The 21644-nt window shown below is 51.1% G+C and overlaps 1 protein-coding gene across 1 annotated transcript in view; it reads right to left on the reverse strand.

The window, feature by feature from the left end:
* The window catches only part of ARHGAP35 (Rho GTPase activating protein 35), a 123203-nt gene that overhangs the window by 9124 nt on the left and 92435 nt on the right, over positions 1–21644 (reverse strand). Inside the window, exons 4-5 of the mRNA XM_019752602.3 lie at positions 5024–5101; positions 3270–3401 (exon numbers count right to left, since the gene is read on the reverse strand). Of these exons, the coding sequence (XP_019608161.3) occupies positions 3270–3401; positions 5024–5101 (210 nt within the window). The remainder of the gene's footprint in view (positions 1–3269; positions 3402–5023; positions 5102–21644) is intronic.

Genomic DNA, 21644 nt, shown 5'->3' on the forward strand with positions numbered 1-21644 from the left:
CCCCTTGGTGAGGCACGCAGGCGCGCCCAGGGTGTAAGCCCCACCTCTCCCTCAGGTGGGAAATGACTCCAAGGCCGAGACCGCACTCTGGAAGATGCTGGCTGTCCTTCTCCTGGAGGCATGGCCTTGCAGTAACCTGCTCAGTGTCTCCTACCCCACCAGACGGAGGCAGGGCCTGTGCCCTTGTCCGTCCCTGTCTCACACGGGGCCTGGCATGTGCTAGAAGGTGAGGAATACCCTCCGTGACCGTAAGCAGCTACCTGGACAAACAAGAGGAAGCAGGATCCAGAATGTGCAACATCACAGGCAGCCGTGAACAAGAGGCCGTGAGCAGCCAGGCGGGCTCGCCGGGGGCCGTGCAGGCCTGTCATTCACGGCCTCTGGCCCTAAGGTCTCCTCTGTAGACGGGAGACGGTAGGTTAGCTGGCATCCTGACCATCTGGGTCACACACCCCTTGGACCACCTGATGCAAGTTGCTGGCCCTCTCTGTAGACTAAAATGTGCACGTGGAATTACAAGCAGTTATAGGGGCTATAACCTCTGGACCAGGACACAGCCAGCCCTTCTGGCCCCAAAGACAGGGCACTGGGTGGAACGGAGGGACTCCACATAGGTTGTGGTAGGGCGCGGGGTGTTGTGAGAGGAAAAGGAGCTGTGGCGCAGGAATAACTGACAAAACTTTTTAGAGGCCAAGGGGACATGTCTGGACGAGATGGGATGGGGAATTCAAAGCTCTTTTCTCTACCTCCTGAAATCCTGGGCCTACCTGAAGCCATAGCTCAGGTGCCACCTCTACCTTCCTCCTTCCTCACTGTGTTTTCTGCATTTCTAGTTCCGCTTGCTTCACGTTGTCTGGCAGAGAGCGGCAGTGTGCACCCGGGGAGGGCAGGGTCAATGTCTCATCTCAGAACAGCTTGCCACTCCCTAGCGGTATGTTGTTATTCATTTCTGAATCTCCCACACATCACCCTGAATGTGGTAGTAAGATAACTGGTGAATAATCACAAAAATCTCTATTTTCTGGGCACATTTTCAGCATGCTCAATATTGTGAAATTCTGGATCTAACAAAGCAATTTGATAGGGACCTTGATATTTGTTGTGATGGGATGTGAAACCATTTCCAGGCCCTGAACACACAGACACAACAGCTCTTAGGTATTAAGTGGAAAGAGCTGGTCAAGTTGATGTTGCCATGGAAACCCAGCGAGGCCGGGAACAGCTACTTCTGGACCAGAGAATCTTTGTTCCGTAATGTCCCTTCACAGACTTGGGCACTGCCTGCCTGGTGTGTCTGCTTCAGTTAACTAGCCCCTGACATGTACAGTCCCACTCTTCACTCAGCTGCTTTGGCTGTGAGAGGTACCAAGTCAGGGAGACACATTCCCCGACACCAGGTTCAAGACAGGGAGCCCCCACTGACTAGCTTGGGGCACAGGAAACACACAATGGCAAGAGGAAGGCGAAAATCTCCACCCTTCCCCAGGCTGCAGTAGCAGCAAGAAGCTCCCTTCCTCAGCACTGGAAGCTGTTGTAGGAAGGGCAGCTGATTCCCTATCAATTACACCTCCCTCTTCTGCCCCCCACCCCCCTCCAAAAACAAAAAGATGCCATGTCAGCAATTCCCGCAGAAACAATGGGATTTTGTTCGGTGTCATGACCCTACCAGCCTCTAGATGGCGCCAAGTCAAGACAAATGCTGACAGGAACCCCCCAGCTCCGAGCAGGCTGGGTACCAGCCCACTTCTAACTTCCGCCCAGAGCCGAGCCCAGGTGGGAAGTAGCTGGCTCCGGATGGAGATTTCCTACGCGGTTCACATCTGGAGACATGATTGCTGCGAGGACCTCTATGTTGACAGAATCAGAGCAGAAGCTGGCACCTGTCCCCACCCCTAACTCATCTGGAGAAACACTGACTTCCTGTCCTGAGCACATGGGAAAGGCCAGGCCACCTCGTGATAATCTACAACTATGTGTTTCTGCCCCCCCCCCCCCCCCCCCCGGTGGGCTTGGATGCGATTAGGAGCTGTGAACAATTTTAATCTGCTACAACTGTTTGGATAAAATGTGGTGAAGGCGGCACCCAGGTGCGGAAACAAACATCACGGGAAACGCAGACCATGGAAGGTGACTGCAGGAGCCCTGCAGCCCAGGCAGCAGTCAGGTTTTGACGGGGGCACTTTCACAGCTCAGGGGTGGCTTCTGTCAGCACCGCTATTCCCTGAAGCCATTAAGAGTCCGTGACCCAGGACTTAAAGCCCTGCTGATTTGTGACCTCCCCCAAATTTCGCCCGCACCATCAGTCTGGTGAGTAAAATGTGCTTGCTCAAAACTCCCTCTTTTGAATTGGGAGGTGACAAGATGAGACTAATGTCCCGGGGTCCAAGGAATATGGCTCCCTTTCCTTCTCCCCACCTCCTTGGTCGTGGGCAAAAACACTCCCTTCTGCAGTGGCAGAGCAACGGCTGCTTCCGGGAGTCTTGGCCCACCAGAGGTGCCAACTTGGAAGGCAGCCTTTGGCTCAAAAAGATAGGAATTGCCACACATGAAAAGCTCCGAGAGGTCAGGCCGCCTTTGCAGCATTACACAAAGTCCAGGAAAGTGTGCGCAGCAGGAAGACTCCCAACCAGGCGGACCACTGCCTCCCGAGAGAGGCAGGCTAGGGCGGAAATAGCTGTTGGGGCAGGTGGGACAGCATGCAAAGGTGACCCTTAAAACCGGAGGTGCTAACTTGCTGCAGCCCCAAGTGCCATCTGGTCGGGGTCACTGTCACTGTTCTTCTCCCTCCAGAGGCTGGCTTCCTCAGCAGCTGGCTGCCTGGCCCCAAAGCACATGCTAACTTCCTTGTATGGCAGATGGGAGAAGCGGGGTGAGTGAGAGGAGCGGAAAGGAAAGGAAATAGCTACCACTACACAGGTCTGTGGCGGCCTCGCCTCCAGACCTTCCCTAATGTCATTTCATAACAGGAGTAGGGACAGTGACGTAGGAAACTTAGGGTCAGGGAAGGTTACACTGTGCACAGGCAAAGCAGCAGGGATTAGAACGAGTCTGACATCCATGCTGGGCTCTTAACTCACGGAGTTTGGGGGAACCTTGCTATAACCCTTAGAGAAGCATCTCCGGTCTACAAAGTCCCTTTGGCGGAATCCTGTTAGTTCCCTTTCCTAGTGGCCTTCAAGCCTCAGCTCCAAGGGCCCGAGCGTCGGCTCCCCGAGGGCAGCACCCCTCCGTCCACTCGCGGGGTGCGGGGTGGGGTTGCCAGTACTCACTGTGCGCCTCCACCAGATCGATCTGCATGTTGTACGGGACCAGCGGGTCTGGCAGTTCTGAGAAAAAGCTCTTCATGGCACCAGCCACAGTGTTCACTGTGAAGTCTTTCTCGGCCAAGTCCAGGTTGTGGTCTGAAAGGAAGTGGGAGAGTGAGGCCAGACCAGCCTAAGCTGGGCAGAGGCAAAAGGCACACTCAGTGCTTGGGAGGGGTGTCACGGGGGGTGGACAGAGAAACCGCGAGGACCATGGGGTGCTGCCCAGGGCTGGCCTGGGGCCTGGGCAGGGACTTGAGAGACGATAACGGGCTGGACATGAGGGGGCGGCCCTGGGTGAGGCTAAGAAAAGGTTTTGAGCTCCACAGAGGCCGACACCCAGCACCTCCTTCCAAGGTCACCCTTGAGTACCCCTCATTCTGTGCCATCCAGGTCCCCACGTCTGCTTGGATGTGTTGCTACCTTTTCTTTACATGCCTTCCCTCAGGGAAGACAGGAAGAAGCTTTCCTGAAAGGCCGGCTCACTTTTCCCGGTGGGTTACAGACACGTTAGCAACCATCTTGACTGCTGCACCCACCCTTGTCCCTCGTGGCGATAGGACAAATAGACTCACTTTTCTCCCTTGGGCCCCTCCCAGCTTATGAGGCCACTGACCTTTGTCTTTTTTTTTGCAGACTTTATTGCGTTCCTGATTAGTAAGTAATCACCTGCTGTTCCCATTTAACAGGTTATAAACTGTGTTACAGATTCTTGCATAAAGAGCACACACGCCTACCCTCATTCTGACCTCATGCTTCCTATCCCCGCAAGATTAACAGGTGTTTCCCTTCTCGCGCGTGTCACCGCCTCCCACTGCCAGCTAGCAGGGACTGACTATGGTGCTGCAAAGTGCTATGGCCCTGGGTGCTCGGGCGGGGTGCCTGCTGCTGCTGGCTGGCTGCGCCCTGGCTGGCTGCTCTGTCGCGCAGGCCAGCACGGGCTGCCTGGCTTCTGAGCCTGGCTTGGTCTCCTCAGGCCCAGCCATGTTCTGAGTCAGACCCCACTTTGATCCTCAGCTTACCTTCTTCTCTGGCCAGTGACACCCGAGAACTTTGATTGCTTTGGCTCATTTGCTTCTGGCACTGGGACGTCTCGTCCCACAGAGTGCTCAGTTCTAAGCAAGGTTAGGATGAAATAGGTTTGGCCTCTCAGAACTGACCTAGCTTAGGAGATGGGAGTGCCTGCCAAGAGTGAGTCTAACTCACGAGAGTTCAGCTTTGGGAGTCTGGATCCCAGACTCAGCTGATCACAGAATGAATGTTCCCTCGCTTTCTTTCTCTTGTGCAGGGACTTTGTGAAGAGGACACTCCTGAGGCCCTGGCAAAATAGGATTGTTTTCTCAAGCCAACTTTTGTACCGTGTGCCTGCTATTACCCCGGCACGGCCCAGTCCCATGGGAGCAAGGCCCTTCGGCGGTGAATGAGGCACGTGCCAGGGTGACGTGGAACAGCACCTGTGGGTGGCGATGTGGGGGAGCAGCCGGCTGTCGCAGGCTTGGCAGAGTGAAGCTTCCGTTTGCTAACAGGGACCCCTCCTCATGGCAGTGTGACCATGGAGGTAAGCTAACTGGGGCCAAATGCTTTCTCTTTCTCAGTCACCGAGCCAGCACCTCTTGCTTTGGGGCTGTGTGTGGCAGGAACACCCCCAGACCCCCACAGGGCCAAACTGCAGCTCTCGAGGGGCTCCACTGGCAGCTGGGCTGCCGCGGCTCTGGCCTTACCTTGATCAAATTGTCTCTGCAGGCTTTCCATCTCTGACTTGTTCCCGCTGACCCGGTAGATGCCTTCAGTGCTCAATCCTGAGGAGGAACAAGCAGGCATCTTAGGAGCAGGAAGCGGGGGGCAGAGACTGAGGAAGACTGGACTCGAGGGAAGAAGGGGCTGTGCCCGAGGCGCCCACCCTGAGAGGGGAATGGGGCGAAGCGCTCTTGACTCTCCTAGAAGCTTCAACCCACTTCCCCCCATATTCCTTTTCACTTAAAGATTTTAAAATACTTATTTTTTGTAAAAATTAAAATAATATAGAAGTACATCGACCATAGACAACTTTGGTCTACATTTTGATGTATACTCTTGAATTTTAATTTTTTAACAAAATGGAGATAATACTATGTTTTAACCCACCCTTTCCACTTACAAAGTATGTTGTGAACTTACTCTAATCATTAAATATTCTTACTCTGTTACAACATGATTTTAAAGACATCAAAGTATATAGTAACTTTAAAAATAGTTCTATTGTTAATCATTTAGGTTTTCCCAAGTTTTCACTATTAGAGATAACCCACAATTATGTTTTTTGGATAGCTGGTAAGTTTAACAGATTCTTGGCAGGGTGTATTTCTTACTTTGCTGAATTTCCTATTCACATTCTTGTTCATTTTCTTGTAGGAGTGGATCTCATTTTGTACTTGAAAGGTTTTAAAATATTAAGGAATTAACTATGTTAATATGTTATAAATGTTTATATTTTCCCCCCTTTTTCTTATCTGCCTTCTACTTTTGTGTATTAAATTCTTTTAAGTACATAATTCAAAACGTTTAGGTTTTTAACACCATTTTCTTTATGCTTTCCTTTATTTTTATGCCTAGAACAAATTTTCCTGTTCATAGATCAGATATTCTCTATTTCTTCCTTCTTCTTAGTTTAAGTTCTTTTTATTTTCTTTCTTTCTTTCTTTCCTTTTTTTTTTTTTTTTACATTTAACACTGTGATCCTTCTGGAACTTACCTGGTGTACGGTGTTAGATAAGGGAAAAAAACCAGTACAAAAATTCAATGAAATCATATAGAAGAATGTGAAGTAGCAAGTAAGAGACTGACTTTCCCACCCTCCCCCCTGGGCAGAGGAAGCTCTGTCCAGCGTGGAGCGGATTCTAAGCACTGTCCACCGACTTCATTTCCCCCTCTCAGGGAAGGAAAGTCCATTGTTGTCCCCCTTAGATCACCGTCTAAAGGACAATGAAGTCAGTGTGAAAATCAAGATGGGATCTCATGGCCAAAGCAGCCCTGGTACTTTCTGAAGATGGTGGTTTGGAGCAGCTCTGGCTGGCCAAAAGGGCGCTGAGCGCCCACGGAGCGCCCTGGGGCCACCTCAGAACAGCAGAAGGCATGTGGGCAGCCCAGAGGCCCGCAGTCAATTAGCAGGCTCCTGAGAGCCAACTGTCTCAACATCAGTTCTCCGCGTAATTGCCGCCTCTGGAGAGGCGCCCATCAGGCGAGATAAAAGCAGTTAGCCTGCCTGTTTCTGGGGCCCCAGATTAGTGGCAGGTGAACTTTGAAGAATATTGAAACAAAACTCATCAATTCCCTGGCTTAAAAGCTGTTAATTGCATACAGGCCTTTCACCCCAGAGAAAAGGGGGTTAATGGACTGGCCCAAAGCACACCCTATCGTGCAATGTCTAGTTACAAAGGAGCTGCCATCACTGCACTCAGTGAAAGAAATGCTCACACTTCCCCAACCTGAGGCCCTGGATGTAGCCCTGCTCAGGGTGACCTTTCCCACAGCACATGGTCACCTGCCGTGTACTGAGCAAGGTGCTTTTCTGCATCCGTCCACCGCTCACTCATTTATTAAAGGATGACGATGCTGAGGGCCCCTATGGTAGGAGCTACCGGACAGAGAGAATACAGATGAAAAAAGTGAGGTTCAGACATCCTGGGCCCAAATCGCACAGCGGGTAAGAGGTGGAGAGGTCTAAGCCCAGGGCCTTTCCCATCCTTCTGTCTTCACACTGTTCCAGAAGATGCTTGACATTTATCCACCATGCTGGGTCCAGACCACAGTCTTTCGCCCCAGATGAAATATCACACTTGAGTGCCGTCCACTGGCTCTCAGTAGCTTTTGAGATGGTACATCCCCTACTGCTGTCAACCCCAAAGGTCAGAGGTCACAGATGGCCCTCTTCACCATCCCTAGTTAGTAATTTTACAATGGTCTCTTTTCTCAGTGATTTTTCTAAACATGTTTAAACTTTCTACCTATTTCACATCTCAGGGAACACATATCAATCACATGCTTACACATGAACTCATCCACATTTGGGCAGGCCCTGGATGTGTGTCAGCAGGCTCAAGTTTCCACACCATAGGCTGAAACAAGGACTACTTTCTAGTCCCCTTCCCTTTACCCATCAGTGCTCTCTATGCAAAGAGAGCAGTGGTACAGATGGCAGGAGCTTTGAGTCCATGACAATGGAGTGTGTGCCGTTCCCGAGCCCAGTGTGGAGGGAGGCCCGGCTGCAGAAGCTCCTGACATCTTCAGCCCACTCCATTACCTCTGGCAACCCTGACCTTCAGCTGGGACAGGAGGGTCCTCTGTACTGTCTCCTAAGACCACCATGCAGGGCGGGAAACAAAGTGCAAATAATCTGGAAATCATCAGGGGTGTGGGCCTGCTGAACCCCGCTAGATGCATGATCACAGAAAGGGAAGCATCTGAAAGTGCAAGGCCAGCTCCAATTAATCATCAACTTAGTATTTCCTGTAATCTGCATGCATGTTTATTTTACGAAATCCCATTTTAAAATAGCAATACTGACCTACACAACACCATGGCATAAATTAGGAAAGGTATCATTTGCTTGGCCAGTACAATTTCTCACAACTACTAATTAGACATCAATTAAATAAAAACAAAAAACTTAGAGCAGACTGCAAACTCCAGGAAGGTTGTTAGTGAGACAGAGGGCTAGTGACACGGGTGAGGACACGGGTGAGAACTAGGACGCCCGGCAGCATGGGCATCTTGCCAAGGAGCCCAAGACCAGAGCAGGAAAAGGGCTGGGGTCCTGCAGGCAGAGACACTGGATTCCAAGGGACCCACTGACCTACACAGAAACATGCCACGGTGACTGGCTCACACCGGCCAGCAGAAAACAGAGTCCTTACCAACAGTGCCCACAAGCACTATGTCTATTCCATACCCACAAGCCCACTTGGAAAAGCTTCAACGGTAAACTCTGAGGCATCTCTACACTCCAGAAATCGCCAAAGACCCACTCATGCAGTCTCAATGACAGGCCTTTTTTCTTTCTTTTGTTAAAAAACACCCTACTGGTTTCAAATATATACTATGTTTTATGTTTAAGTTAATCTTTCGGAATGGAACAAGAGAAAGTTCAGAATGGCCAAGGTCACCATCTTCAAATATCTGAACTGCCATGTAGAACAGTCTCGTTTCAATGGCTCAAGAGAACACAGAGAGCTCTAACTACTAAGAATGGAAATTACAGGAAGGCAAATATCCTCTCAATATATAAAATAACTATGTATCATCACAGCTGTCATTCACTGGAATGGGCCAGAGCTGTTGAACGACCTCCTCATGGGATGGCCACCTGTCTGGGATGCTGTTTAAAGAGAAATACCTCATCTAGGAAGATAGCTAACAACAACAATACACCATTGACTGAATGCTTACTATGTGTGAGGCACATAATACTAAGTGCTTACCAGACATTTTATATTAGCTCTCACCATAGCCCCTTCAGAGAGGTTACTATGAACCCCATTTTGGAGACAGAAATGTAGAGGCTAAGGGGTCAAGTAATAAGTAATACGCACAAGGTCAGAGAGTGAGTGGGTTGTGATTTGAACCCCATCTGAGCCTAGAGCCTCTGTTCTTTTACTTCTATGTTCTCAAAATCCCGCATGCATCCGAATCACCCAGAAAGCTTGTTATAACAGAGGTCCCAGAGCTCCACCTGTAGTTTCTAATTCTGTGTGTCTGGAGCTGAGCCCAAAAACCTGCATTTCTGATACTTCCTGGGGGATACGGCTGGTCAGGGAACCACACTTTGAGAACTGCCACTCTACAAGATGGCCCAGGCCTCTAACTAAGGTCTCTGACTCCTGAATTCTGAATTCTACCAATTCTTGACTCCTGAATTCTACCGTTCAATAACACTGGGGTGCGGGGGGCAATATATAAAGAAAAACAGATACCAAATACTTTAGGAACAAAGCATTTACAGAAAGTGTTAAAATTTCTATTTTTTTTAATGTAAGCCATCCCTGATGCATTATTGAAACTTTTAACCATGACTTTATAAAAATATTCAAAAACAGTGAAGAGAAAAGCAAAGAAGCCTTATTCTTTCTTTCAGTAAATACTGACTGAGCATCCACATGGCAGATAAGTCCCTTTGCAGAGCCTTTCAGGTGTGGTCTTCCTCAAAACTATTTTGACAGAAAACGGCTAGATGGCTCCCCAATGCCAGCCACGAGGCATTCCCCACGGGCTAAGACGTGCCCGTCAGAGCGGCTGTTGCTGACCCTGGCTCCTGAGAGATGCCCGAAACACTTGGCACACTAGGGGCATCAGGAAACTAGACGGGTGACCCACAGGAATTTGGAAACCAAGGGAGGGAATCACCTCTTGCCCTGGTTTATGTGTCTGGTTTTCTGAAACGTCCAAACAAGTTCTTGTTCCTAGATCCCAAGCACGGCGTGGCTCGGCACCAGTGTTCTCGGCCAGGAGTCTTTCCGCAGCCGGCGCGGGGCCAGGCTTCGCCTCTGCTCAGTCACACCAGGACTCAGTTCCTCCTAAGTCTCCTTTCGAGCAATAAATCAGTACTTCCTTCAAGATCAACTCTGACTTGTTTGTTTTTTTACTTTCTATATTTAGATATAAAAACTCAGCACTTTAGTCCTTTAATTGGTGCTGCCAGTGCTTTAAAGTGCTCAACACGAAAAATGTCTTAACCACTAAACAACTTTTGTCAACTTTTCTGGAGGCTGAGGCATCTCATCGACCATTCTCCTCTTTTTCATTTGTCTAAGAAATCTCAGGCAGGCTAAGTTTCAAAGCCAGAGGGGTGCTGAGAACTCAGGAAGAGAAGGAAACTCCCTCGAGTATAAAATCCAAATTGTCTCCAAGAGGACTGACCTCTGGGGGAAGAGTAAAAAGCTCTCCCTTTGGGTCAAATACCAGCAATATATATACAGTATCTCCTTTTGAGGACCACACTGGAGCACCTCCACCTCAATGGCCGATGAAACGGTGAGGGGGCAGTAGAGCGCTTAGGTCAAAGCAGAAGCTACTTGCTGGCTGTAAGACCCTGGGCAACTGTGCCTCCATTTCCCTCTCTGACAACAGACAACAGTCCCCACTCGCAGCCTGGTGGCATGCATTTAGGAGATCTTAGCACAGGGCTTAGGGAGTAGCTATTATCCTAATGATCGAAGTGGAAAGCAAGCTGCCAAGTGGTGTTTTGTTGTCAGGGAGGCAAGGGTTCGAATCCTGACCCTAACGGCTGGCTCATCTGACTATACAATAGATTAACACATACCTGCTTAGACTGCTGCGGGGAAAAAATGAGATAACCTAGGCAAAGCCCACATTGTAACTCCTCCCATTTCTTTTTATTTTCTCTATATACTCTTAGCAGCCTCAACAGCAGCGCCTGCCTGAGGGCTCAGCCAAAATAAGCCAGTATGCAGAAAAATATTTCAAAACATGCATGGGTTTTGACACCAAAGTGACCTCAATTCTGATCTGGCTCTGTCTTATAGTTGGCTGGGTGACTGGGGACAAATCACTCCACCTCTCAGAGCCTTGGGGTCCTCATCAAACATGGGCTTGTTTATTAGCGACTGTCGAAATGTTGTGAATGCTGAGATTACACATGGCAAATGAATATAAATGGCTGGCACACGGATATAATAAAATAACAATATTAATTTTGCTGAGGGCTTACTACGTGCCAGGCACTTTTCTAAGCTCTTCACTACAATTTTCATAGTGAATCCACCCTATAATTCCTTGTTGTAAATATTATTTTTATTTCCTTTTTACAGACAGCAGATGGAGGCTCAGAGAGGCTAAGATATTTGCTCAAGGCCACAGAGCTGGGTAAGTGGTGGGGGTAGGATCTGAACTGGCTTACTCAAGGCACTGTCTCAATGGTTATATTTAAATGTTATGCTACCAACACCCTGTTCCCCTCGCCCTTAAGTACTGTATGGAGGGTACATCCTATAAATGACAGATTCATTCCGCGTTATCAGGATTTTCCATTCCTCCCTTGTTTAATCATATGCATTCATCTCTTCATTCACATCCCACTCAGTGTTCTCATCTGTCAATTGGAGGACTGAGTAGAAAGAGCCAGAGGAAAAATGCGGCCTCCTCTCCATACAGAAAGCAGCCAATGGAAAGTGTCTTGGCTTTATTCCTACGATGAAGTTCTACTATTGATAACATTACTGAGTCCTCACCAGATCTCCCTGCTGCCTTCCTGTTTTGGATGTGCTTGGAATGATTTTCTGGCTCTTCTATTACTTGAACACTAGGGTCACTTTGGCCCCTCCAGTGCCCCTTTGTTAGCTGTCTTCCCTCGGTAATTCCCTCGTCAATCAAGATCTGTTTCTGGCGATGCCAGCCCTCCTTTCTCCTCATGACAGAATGCCACTAACACTCTATTATAACTGCCTGACCGGGTGTTAGCCCCACAACTAGGCGCTGCGGCTTTATAAATGTCCAAAGCCATTGTACGTACACAGATCCATGTCATGAATTTCAAGGCTGAGGAGAAAGGGAGAGATAACTGGAGGTAAAGAGATAAAAATACCACACCAGGTCTGGGCATCATACGGCTCCCACTTCCGGCCAATCCTTTATAAGCTACCCATGTATTTACAGTCATTAACAGTGAAAGAGCTTCCGGACCCTGCTGAGCCAAACAAGGGGCTCTGTTTTTTACCCTGACTTCCAAGAAAATGCACACCCCAATAGATGTGTTTCAGAAACCACACCGATAAAGTGCACTTACTGCCAGCTTCGAGCTGACGCTGCCCGTTCTGGTGACACAGGACGGAGGGGAGAGGAGCGTGAGCCATGACTGAGGTGAGCAGAATGCACACTGCAGCAGCCACACCTGTTCAAAGCCGGGAGCAGCTGGGGGGCCCTCCTGCCAAATGCACGAGCGTCCTTTGGGCTCTGAGTGTGACTTGGCCAGCACAAGCCCAGAGGTGGAAGTGTGACCCTGAGGCAGAGTTGGTGCCACCACAGTGAGGGGTCTCACTGGCTAAACAAAGAGCTACCAACAAAGACAGCCCCAACTAGCACAGGTACACTGTCACCACTCCCGAATCCTCATGCAGTCAATGCCAACTCCCCTTTCACAGCAGGCCCGGGGAGAAGAGCTCCCTGAGGTCACAGGCAGATTCCTCCCAAGCATTCAGGAGGGCAGAGGTTCACTTCTTTCCGGTTCCTGATACCCAACGAACCATGAAAGGAGCGACGATGTCACCAGTGACAGCCCAGTGTCCTTCCTGTCCTGGCCTTTCTTCCATCACTAAGAAAGAGCATTATTCGTAGGTTAGAAGCTTATAATCCTCTGGCAGAAAACCTGACTGTGGTCCTCACTGGCCTGTCCTCCTTCCACGTGGCATCTAGGATAAACACACACTTCTCACCTGGCCTGGCTAGCCTGCACCAGCTGCTGCCTGCTGCCCTCCCCATCCACTTCACTCCCATCGCGGGGCCTGCCGCACGCCTTCCTTACAGGTTGTTCCTCCTACCTGTACCTCCATGTCTCGGTTGGCTAAACACTGCTTCCTGGGGAGGTCTCCCCGAACCCCCAGATCTAAACGACGTCTGTTATGACAAGAACTGCTTACATTTATGCAGTGCTTATACTGTGCGCCAGGTGAGGCGATAAGCATTCTGCGTGCACTATCTCAGTAGACCCTCACGACCCCCTGACGTGCTGTCATAATAGGAATGACATTATATCATTCCTATTTTATAGTGGAAGGAACAGAGCCACATGGCAAGCAAATGGCAGGCCCGGTATCCGAACCCAGGCCGTCTGACTCCAGAGCTGTGTTTCATCACCGTACTCCATACGTGTCCTACACAGCACTGGGCAAAATTTGAGTCACCGTACAGCTGTGTGATTATCTGCTGAATGCTGGTCCGCCAGGAGACCACAAGAACAGGCAGTGTTTTTCGATTACCCTTCTGTGTACCTAAACTTGGCACAGTAACTCGTACCTGGAGGAGCCATCCAGGGACCACCCACACAAAGGAGGGGAGGAGGACTATATGCTTGAAAATAACAGTACAGTTTTTCTGGTTGAAGAAGTGAAGTGGACTGAAGGAGTCCGTCCTCAACCAGTCTCACACCTCAAGGTAACTAGCAGGCATTCCGGCCCACAACACGTGGGAAAGAGAAAGCCTCAGGTGTGGCTGGCACAGAAAAGGGGTGTCATCAACAAGTGTACCCAACTCCCACCTTCCTTTAGGGACTGGTTAAGGGTCTGCTTTTCCTGCCCCCACTACTCCCTAGTGAAGTCACAGGGACTTTGTAATTCACTAGCTCACCAGGGTCAGTCATTTACTCTCCTGATCTGGGCTGTTTACTTTTACAGGGCAGGGCCATGGTTTGGCTTTGGTTGGGATGCCCCACAAAAGGGCTTCACCCCTTCCCAGAAGCTGGACACACACACACACACCCACACACACACACACACACACACACCACAGGTGCTGCCCCAGGTAAGAATTTGATGGCACAGGTGAACCACCTCCGTGAAGGCCCAGAGGAGGGCCTGCAGCCGAGACTGGGTACTGCCCTCTGGGCCATTCTTCCCGGACAGCCTGCCATCCTGCCTGTGGGGCAGGCAGTCTCCTCTGCTCTCAGCTGGCCCAGGCAGAGCAGCCTGTCTAAGCTTCCGGCTGCAGACGGAAAGTAACAGCCAGGCCAGGCAGCCTGTCGGAACCGACTCAGGGATTTGGGCTCCCACCCAGACTATTTCTGTCTTGGCTGGAAGGGCAGGATTACTCTGTGGAACAAGCCCTCCTTCTCTTTGGCTGCTGGGCTCTCCAGGCAGCCTGCCAGACCCCGCTGTCCCGATCAGGGCACTGGGTCGTGAGGAAGTCCACTAGCAGTGCAGAGTCACAAGTTCCACGAACTCCGCTTATCTGAAGACGCAAACGCGCAGCTGCCTGCCTGCTGCATGGCAGGCCGGCATTTTGGGAAGGCAGGGGACTTGTATTTAACTTACACTAAGCAGAAAATGGGAGGGTGGTGAGAAATGGGTATGTGGGAGGTAGGCAAAAAAAGTAAAGAAAGCTTTGTTTTAAAACTATTTGGATAATAGGAAAGCAACTCGCTAACAAACCTAGAATTACAGGGGAGGGAGAGATTAAGTAACAGAACCCCCATAAAAATCACAGCGTATGAAACCACACACCTCATATTTTAGCACTTTGTCATCAATTCAAAGCAGTATAAATATGGCAATTACTCACATAGAGCCTGTTGGTGTATTCAAGCTGTAACTGCACCTATTAAACTGTTACAGTGATAGATGGGAGTATGTATCCTGAAATTAGCTGCCTTCTCTGAAAGACAGAATTACAGAGATCTAGGCTGGCCCGGGGAAATGACTGCTGATTTAACAGCTCCAGTCCCGCCAAATCTCCTCCACAACAGCTCTAGAAAGTGGCTACAATGACTGTGGATGGAAATATGGACTCTTTTTAAGGGTAGCTGCTCCCCAAGTGGGAAGGAACTTGGTAACCTTCCCCCCCCCCCAAGTTAATAACCTTTTTAATGTGCTTCTAATTTACTTCTGTCACTGGGTATAATGGTAAACTTCTGAATCCAGTCCAGTTGGATGCTATAAAGCTCACAGCTTCACAGAAGAAAGGGCTAGAATGTGGGCCCTTTCCACTGTGATGGGCTGTGAGTGGCCTCTGCCCAAAGGACTCCATGATTTGTTTCCTCTTTTAAAAGGGATCAGTGCTAGTTGGAGATTAATACCGTCCTCCAAATCATGGGAGATTAGCTAATAAAGTGTATACGGAGTTCTGGGAAGCACAGGCCTCTCCCCGCACTGACCAGAGGCATGCGGGCCCAGGGCTGGGCTCTTCCCAGCCTCGAGGACTTGGCCCCCTCAGCCCTGGGTGCCTTCCGAGGGGCAGAGGCGCCCACTAAGTCTTAAGCTTAGGAGCCCTGTGGAAAGGACAGGGGCAACGTGACATAATAGGAAATACATATTTGGTCTTTGTCCCCAGTTCCTGGCACAGAGCTCCTATAACCCTGGGAATTTCTTGAATGACAGGGCGTCTTCTGTTATTCATAGAAGCCCCTTCCAACCATACCTGAGTTTATGTTAATGAGGTAACTATCGGGGGCCCCTAGATAGCTCCAGGATGGGGCTGGTCACCAGAAAGACTAAGCCTTGATTAAAGGGTTGGCGCTTTCAGCCCCACACAACTTCCAAGGAGGAAAGAGGGGCTGGAGGTTGAGTTCAATCACCAATGGTCAATGATTTAATGAACCATGGCTATGTAACAGCACCTCTATAAAAACCATACACAACAGGGTGTGGAGATCTTCCAGCTGGGTGAACACATCGAGGAGCCGGGATGGCATGGAAGCTCTGTGCCCCTACCCTGCCTGCCCCACGCGTCTCTTCAGGGTTGGAACCTGTACAATAAACCGTAAGTATAGCATTTTCCTGAGTTCTGTGAGTTTTTCTAGCAAATTACTGAATCTGGGGGAGGTGTAGGAACACCTGACTTTGTGGCCACATCAGACGGAAATATGGGGGACTCCATATTTGCAACTGGTGTCTGAAATAAGGGCAGCCTTGTGGGGCTGAGCCCTTAAACCTGTGGAGTCTGATGCTGACTTCTGGTAGTGTCAGGACTGTCGTCGGACACGCAGTTGGTGTCAGAGCAAAAGTTGTGTTGGAAAAGAGCCCGCAATTTGGTGTCAGGAAGAACCCCTCATACGGTTAGAGAAAGAAGGCTGTCTGGTGTGGGGGCAGAGTCCAGTATTAGCTGGCCTGGCCCCACTGCTCCCTGAGGTGCCAGGGCCGCACTTGATCTGTCTTCTTCGGGCCTTAAATTACCCCAGTGAAGGGAGGCTGTGGGGACAGAGTCCCAGAGAGCAGTTTCCAGGCTCTCGGCCTCATGAGGGAAGGTGCTGGCTCGGTAGTAGACGGCCATCAACTGTAACCGGTTAGCCATTAGCCACTAATATAACTGCTGTGGCTACACTAGGGGGTTGGTTGGTTGGCAGAAAAGTGGATTGCGGATTGTGCAGCTCTCGCTTCCTGTGTCCCCAACTCAGCCGCCAGCGAGAATATAGTGGTATGATTTCCCTATCTATGGCTCCGTGGGTGTTCCTTTTTGGCCTCACCATGTCTTGCGTCCTTGTGCGGGGAGCGGGACCAGAGACCCCACATGGCACACAGTGCAGTGAGCAGGGTATGGTGTCGGCCAAAACTCTCCGAACGATGGTGGAGCAGTTTGTGCGTATGAACACTCAGTCTCGGGAAGTCTGTGAGGAGCGGCGCCAGGAGCAGGAAACGCAATCTGCCTGGGAGAAACGTGACCCCTCAGTGAATTGGTGGTCCTCTCAAGCCTCTGGATGGCACGCCACCCTACTGGCCAAAGCAAGCGTCGTCTTCCTTTTGTTGGTCTGCTGCTGCCGTGGGCATCTGATACCGAGGCCTCCACCCATTCGGACACCTGGCATGGTGAGCAAGATTCCGGCCAAGCAGGAATGGCGTCTGACTGGGCAAGAGGACATGTGGCCCCCACACAGTGTGTGGTGCCCGGTGGCCACTGTTCTCAGAAGTTGGGCCCCTGAGTGGGGGTGGGAGGACATGGACGGCTCTCTGGGCAGCGTGGAGAGGGCCCTGCAGGTTCTAGTTGAGTGGTTGCCGGAGGAGGAGAAGGCTACAGCCGGCCGCGTGGGCTGGATGTTTCCCCTGGATGTTCCTCGCCGCGTTGCGACGTAACTTGGAGGAAGCACTTGCTGGAACAGCCCAGGTGCGGGAGCAGCAGCCCCGGGGGCAGGTGTTGGAAGTTCTGGTCCCCCGGTTAGAGGAAGGGCCCCACAGTGGAGACTCTGAGGCAGAGGCGGACAGCGGGAGTGGAGACAATGTAGCTCCCAACCCCCATGTCCAGCCCATCTTGAAGCAAAGGGTAAAACGTGAGCAATCTTTGGGTCCCAGGGGCATTGCTGCCGGTAACCCAGCTGTGACTGAGTTCACAACCTACACCCCTTACACTCCCACTGAGTTGCAGGAGCTGGGGAGGCGGTACCGACAGCGCCCTGGAGAGCCAGTCTCGGCTTGGCTATTACGTTTATGGGATGAGGGAGCAGACAGCATTCTCTGTTCCCCAGGTGAGATGGAAAAGCCAGCGTTCGTGACAGTGCATCCGTCCCTGCGACAAAGGTTACAGAATTGCCATAGGTTGGCCCAAGACCCGGGCAACCATTCTCTAATGGAGTGGCTCACTGCTGCGGTACGCACAGTATGGGGACAGGCTGGTGAGCTGCCAGACACTGTGAGTCAATGGCAGTCGTATACGGAACTTACTCAAATCATCCCTAATGTTCAACCCTAACATGCCGGGGCCGGATGACGAGCGTTTTACAACCAGCATGAGATCTGGTTTTGGATACTGCCCCTGCAAGTGCTTTTGGATCCTTGGTTGCCATTCCTATGCCCTATGTGGGGCGACGGATCCATGAAGTTACAACTGCCATGGCCACCCTGGGGGATGTTGAAAGCCGGAGGCAAAGGAAGTTAAGACAGGAGGTCCGCGCAGTTGAGACCTGGAAGCCCAAATCGAAAGTAAAGGAGCGAGGTCGCAGGCCTCAGAGAGTAACACGCGCACAAATATCTCGTGGCAGCAGGGGTCGATCAGAAGAAAATAGACCGACAACCCAATGTACTCTTGTTGGAAACTTGTGAACAGTTGCGTCCAGAATAGCAATTCCAGAGAAGCCCAAAGGAGAAGTCTGGGAAAGCGCGACCCGTGTCCCTCCAGGACTTCAGGCAGCCGCTTGAGGCTGACTCCTTTCAGCTTCATTGGGGTAGGAGGGAGCAAGGTACCCAGTCAGAGGGGACGAGCAGGGACCGGAGGCCCCACGTGGAACTGTCCATACATTGGTCCCCTTCTAATGTGCAGAGGGTTTTGGCCCTAGTTGACACTGGCGCAGACTGCACTCTTGTTTATGGGAACCCAGAACTGTTCCCCGGACCAGCAATCTGCATTGATGGCTACGGGGGAAAAACTGTGACCGTAAAAGCCGTTTCCTTACCAATGGGTATAGGAAGGCTTCCCCCTCGTACCTACAAGGTTTATGTCTCCCCTGTTCCAGAGTATATTCTACGGGTGGACGTGCTACATGGCCTCAGCTTACAGACGTCGGTAGGAGAGTTCCGTCTCCGGATCTGGGTGGTGAAAGCAGTGACCCGCGGGCATGCTCACCACCCTCCTCAAGTGTTGCCACAGCCCTGGCACGTGGTTACAGTGTGACAGCACCGCCTGCCAGGAGGGCAGGAGGAGACTGGTCGTACAATATTGGAATTGGAGAAGGCACATATTGTGAGGCCGATGCACAGTCCCTTTAACTCCCCAGTATGGCCTGTCAAGAAGCCAGATGGGACCTGGCGAATGACTGTGGACTATAGGGAGTTAAATAAGGTGACGCCACCTTTGCACACGGCAGTACCTTCAATACACGATTTGATGGACTGTCCGCCTGGGGACATATCACTATGTAGTGGACTTGGCCAATGCTTTTTTCTCCATTGACATTGCACCCGAGTGTCAAGAGCAGTTTGCTTTTACTGGGGAAGGGCGGCAGTGGACTTTTCAAGTCCTTCTGCAAGGATACTTGCACAGCCCCACTATCTGCCATGGGCTCGTAGCCCAGGACTTGGCACAGTGGGATCGCCCATCCTCTGTGGCCTTGTTTCAGTATGTTGATGATATTTTACTAACATCTGATTCTCTTTCAGATTTAGAGCAAGCAGCTCCCTCTCTTCTCTGCTACCTGAAGTCACGTGGCTGGGCGGTGAATGAGGAAAAGGTCCAAGGCCCTGGCTTATCTGTCAAGTTTTTGGGTGTTGTGTGGTCGGGTAATACAAAGGTCATACCTGAGGCGATTATTGACAAAATACAAGCCTTTCCCCGGCCGACCAAGGTCTCCCAACTGCAGATGTATTTGGGTCTGCTAGGATAGGATATTGGTGGGCATTTGTACCCAATTTAGCACAAATGGCAAGGCCCTTGTATAACATGATAAAAAAGGGGGCCTCATGGGATTGGACAGAGGTTACAGAGCAATCCTTTGTTGCCACAAAATGGGCAGTGCAGCAGGCACAGGCTCTACAAGTAGTAGACCCTGGCCACCCATTTGAACTTGATGTTCACGTAACCCAGGAGGGGTACGGTTGGGGCCTCTGGCAATGGCAGGAGTGTCTCCGGTTGCCAGTGGTATTTTGGTCCCAATTGTGGAGAGGAGAGGAAGTCCGCTACTCTCTAATAGAGAAACAGCTGGCTGCTGTGTATGCAGCCCTAGTGGCCACAGAAGCCATCACAGGAACGGCACAGGTGTTGGTTCGCACAACCTATCCCATCCAGGGGTGGGTCTGTACGTGGACCCAGGGACCCAAAACGGGGGTGGCACAGACCACCACCCTCGCCAAGTGGGGTGCCTACTTGGAGCAACGTAGCACCCTTAGTTCAAGCCCTTTGAGCACACAGCTACAACAGCCCTTTGAGCACAACAGCTACAAGGTCCTGGGGCCTGTGGAGCTTGTAGCCCAGGCTGAGCCAAGCGCTCTGCCTAGTGGGAAGGACTTGGAGCCCTGCCCTACAGAGGAGGACAGCCCCCAGTACCTGAAGATGCCTGGTTTACTGATGGTTCTAGCTGGGGAGCTGCAGCTGTTTGGATGGCGATTGATATACAGCCCAAAACAGATACCATTTGGTTTGATACCAGGACGGGCCAGAGTAGCCAGTGGGCTGAGCTACGGGCTGTGTGGATGGTAATCAGCCATGAGCCCGGGCCCCTAGTTATTTGTACTGACAGCTGGGCGGTGTTCCGGGGCCTAACGTTGTGGCTCCCTACGTGGAAACACCAAAACTGGTTGGTGGGACACGGTTCACTGTGGGGTCAAGCCATGTGGCAGGACCTCTGGGACCTAGGGCAGAAAAAGGAGGTGACCCTAATGCATGTCATAGGTCACTCCCCCTTAGTGTCCCCAGGTAATGATGAAGCAGACGCCCTAGCACGGGTCCGATGGTTAGAACGGGCTTCTGCCACTGATGTAGCCCATTGGCTGCATAGGAAATTGCAGCACGCTGGAAGCCGAACCATGTGGCAGGTGAGCAGATGCTGGGGCCTGCCTTTGAAATGGCAGGAGATAGCAGATGCCTGCTATGACTGTGCTGTCTGTGCCCAGGACAGCCTCCAAAGGCGGAGGCTCCCCTAGGAGACACAGCAGATTACGCGAGGGAGGGTGCCTCTCACTCGCTGGCAAGTGGATTACATTGGACTCCTGCCTAAGGCCCACAATGCGATGTATGCGTTCACAGCAGTGGACACTGCTGCAGGGTTGATGTTTGCTTGGCCGTGTCCGGCTGCGGATCAGCGGCCTACAGTGGTCGCTCTTACACGGCTGTGTGCCCTCTATGGGTACCCCCAAGTCATTGAAAGTGACAGGGGTACCCATTTTACGGGGCAAGAAGTGCAGCGCTGGGCTGCCAGGATGGACGTGCAATGGTTGTTTCATACCCTGTACAATCCACAAGCAGGTGACATGATCGAACACTACAATGGCCCTTTGAAGCAAGGTCTCCGGGTGTCAAAACACCCTCCCAGGATGCGTGAATGGGCCTCGCATCTATGGGACCTCCTGAGAGTCCTGAATGAGAGACCACAGAAGGGAGGGCCCGCACCAGTAGAAGCTCTGCTACATCGAACGGCCGCTCCCATTCAATTACAGGTACCACAAATGAGACTCTGTTAAAGCCAGGCTATGGCAGAAATGAAAACATTTTGCTGCCAGCACCCACATGCTTGAAAGCAGGGGAACGACAGCAATGGACTTGGCCCTGGCAGGTCGAAAGCCCCCACTGTCGGTGGTTGGGCCTGATAGCCCCATGGGGGGCTGGTTTGACCCATGATTTGCAAGTGACACCAGGGGTGGTGGCCAAGTGGCTACCTCAAGTGACTGTGGTATATGGAGGTCCTGATGCCGGGATGATTTTGTGGGGAACCTATATGCTCTCGCTATGGCTTATTATGGGTGTTCCATCTGCTATATATTGAAACTAGGCAAGGGACCCCAAGCACTGCCATAAAGGTCTGGTACCACAAACTGGGAAATGTGCCAGTGGCAGTGACCCTCCTTTCCCAGGACAAAAAGCTAGCATGTATCCTCCCAGATGGAAGGGATTTGCCATTGTTGGTTCCTAAGACTGCTATTTCTTTCTGCCAGTAGGTGCCTATAGGCTAATACAACACAGGGCCCCTCGCAGAAGACGCTTGTCACGTAGATTGTGAGGTGAGAT

Source organism: Rhinolophus sinicus, chromosome 8 (genome assembly GCF_057876585.1).
Source record: "Rhinolophus sinicus isolate RSI-liver-muscle chromosome 8, RSI-T2T, whole genome shotgun sequence".
NCBI lineage: Eukaryota > Metazoa > Chordata > Mammalia > Chiroptera > Rhinolophidae > Rhinolophus > Rhinolophus sinicus.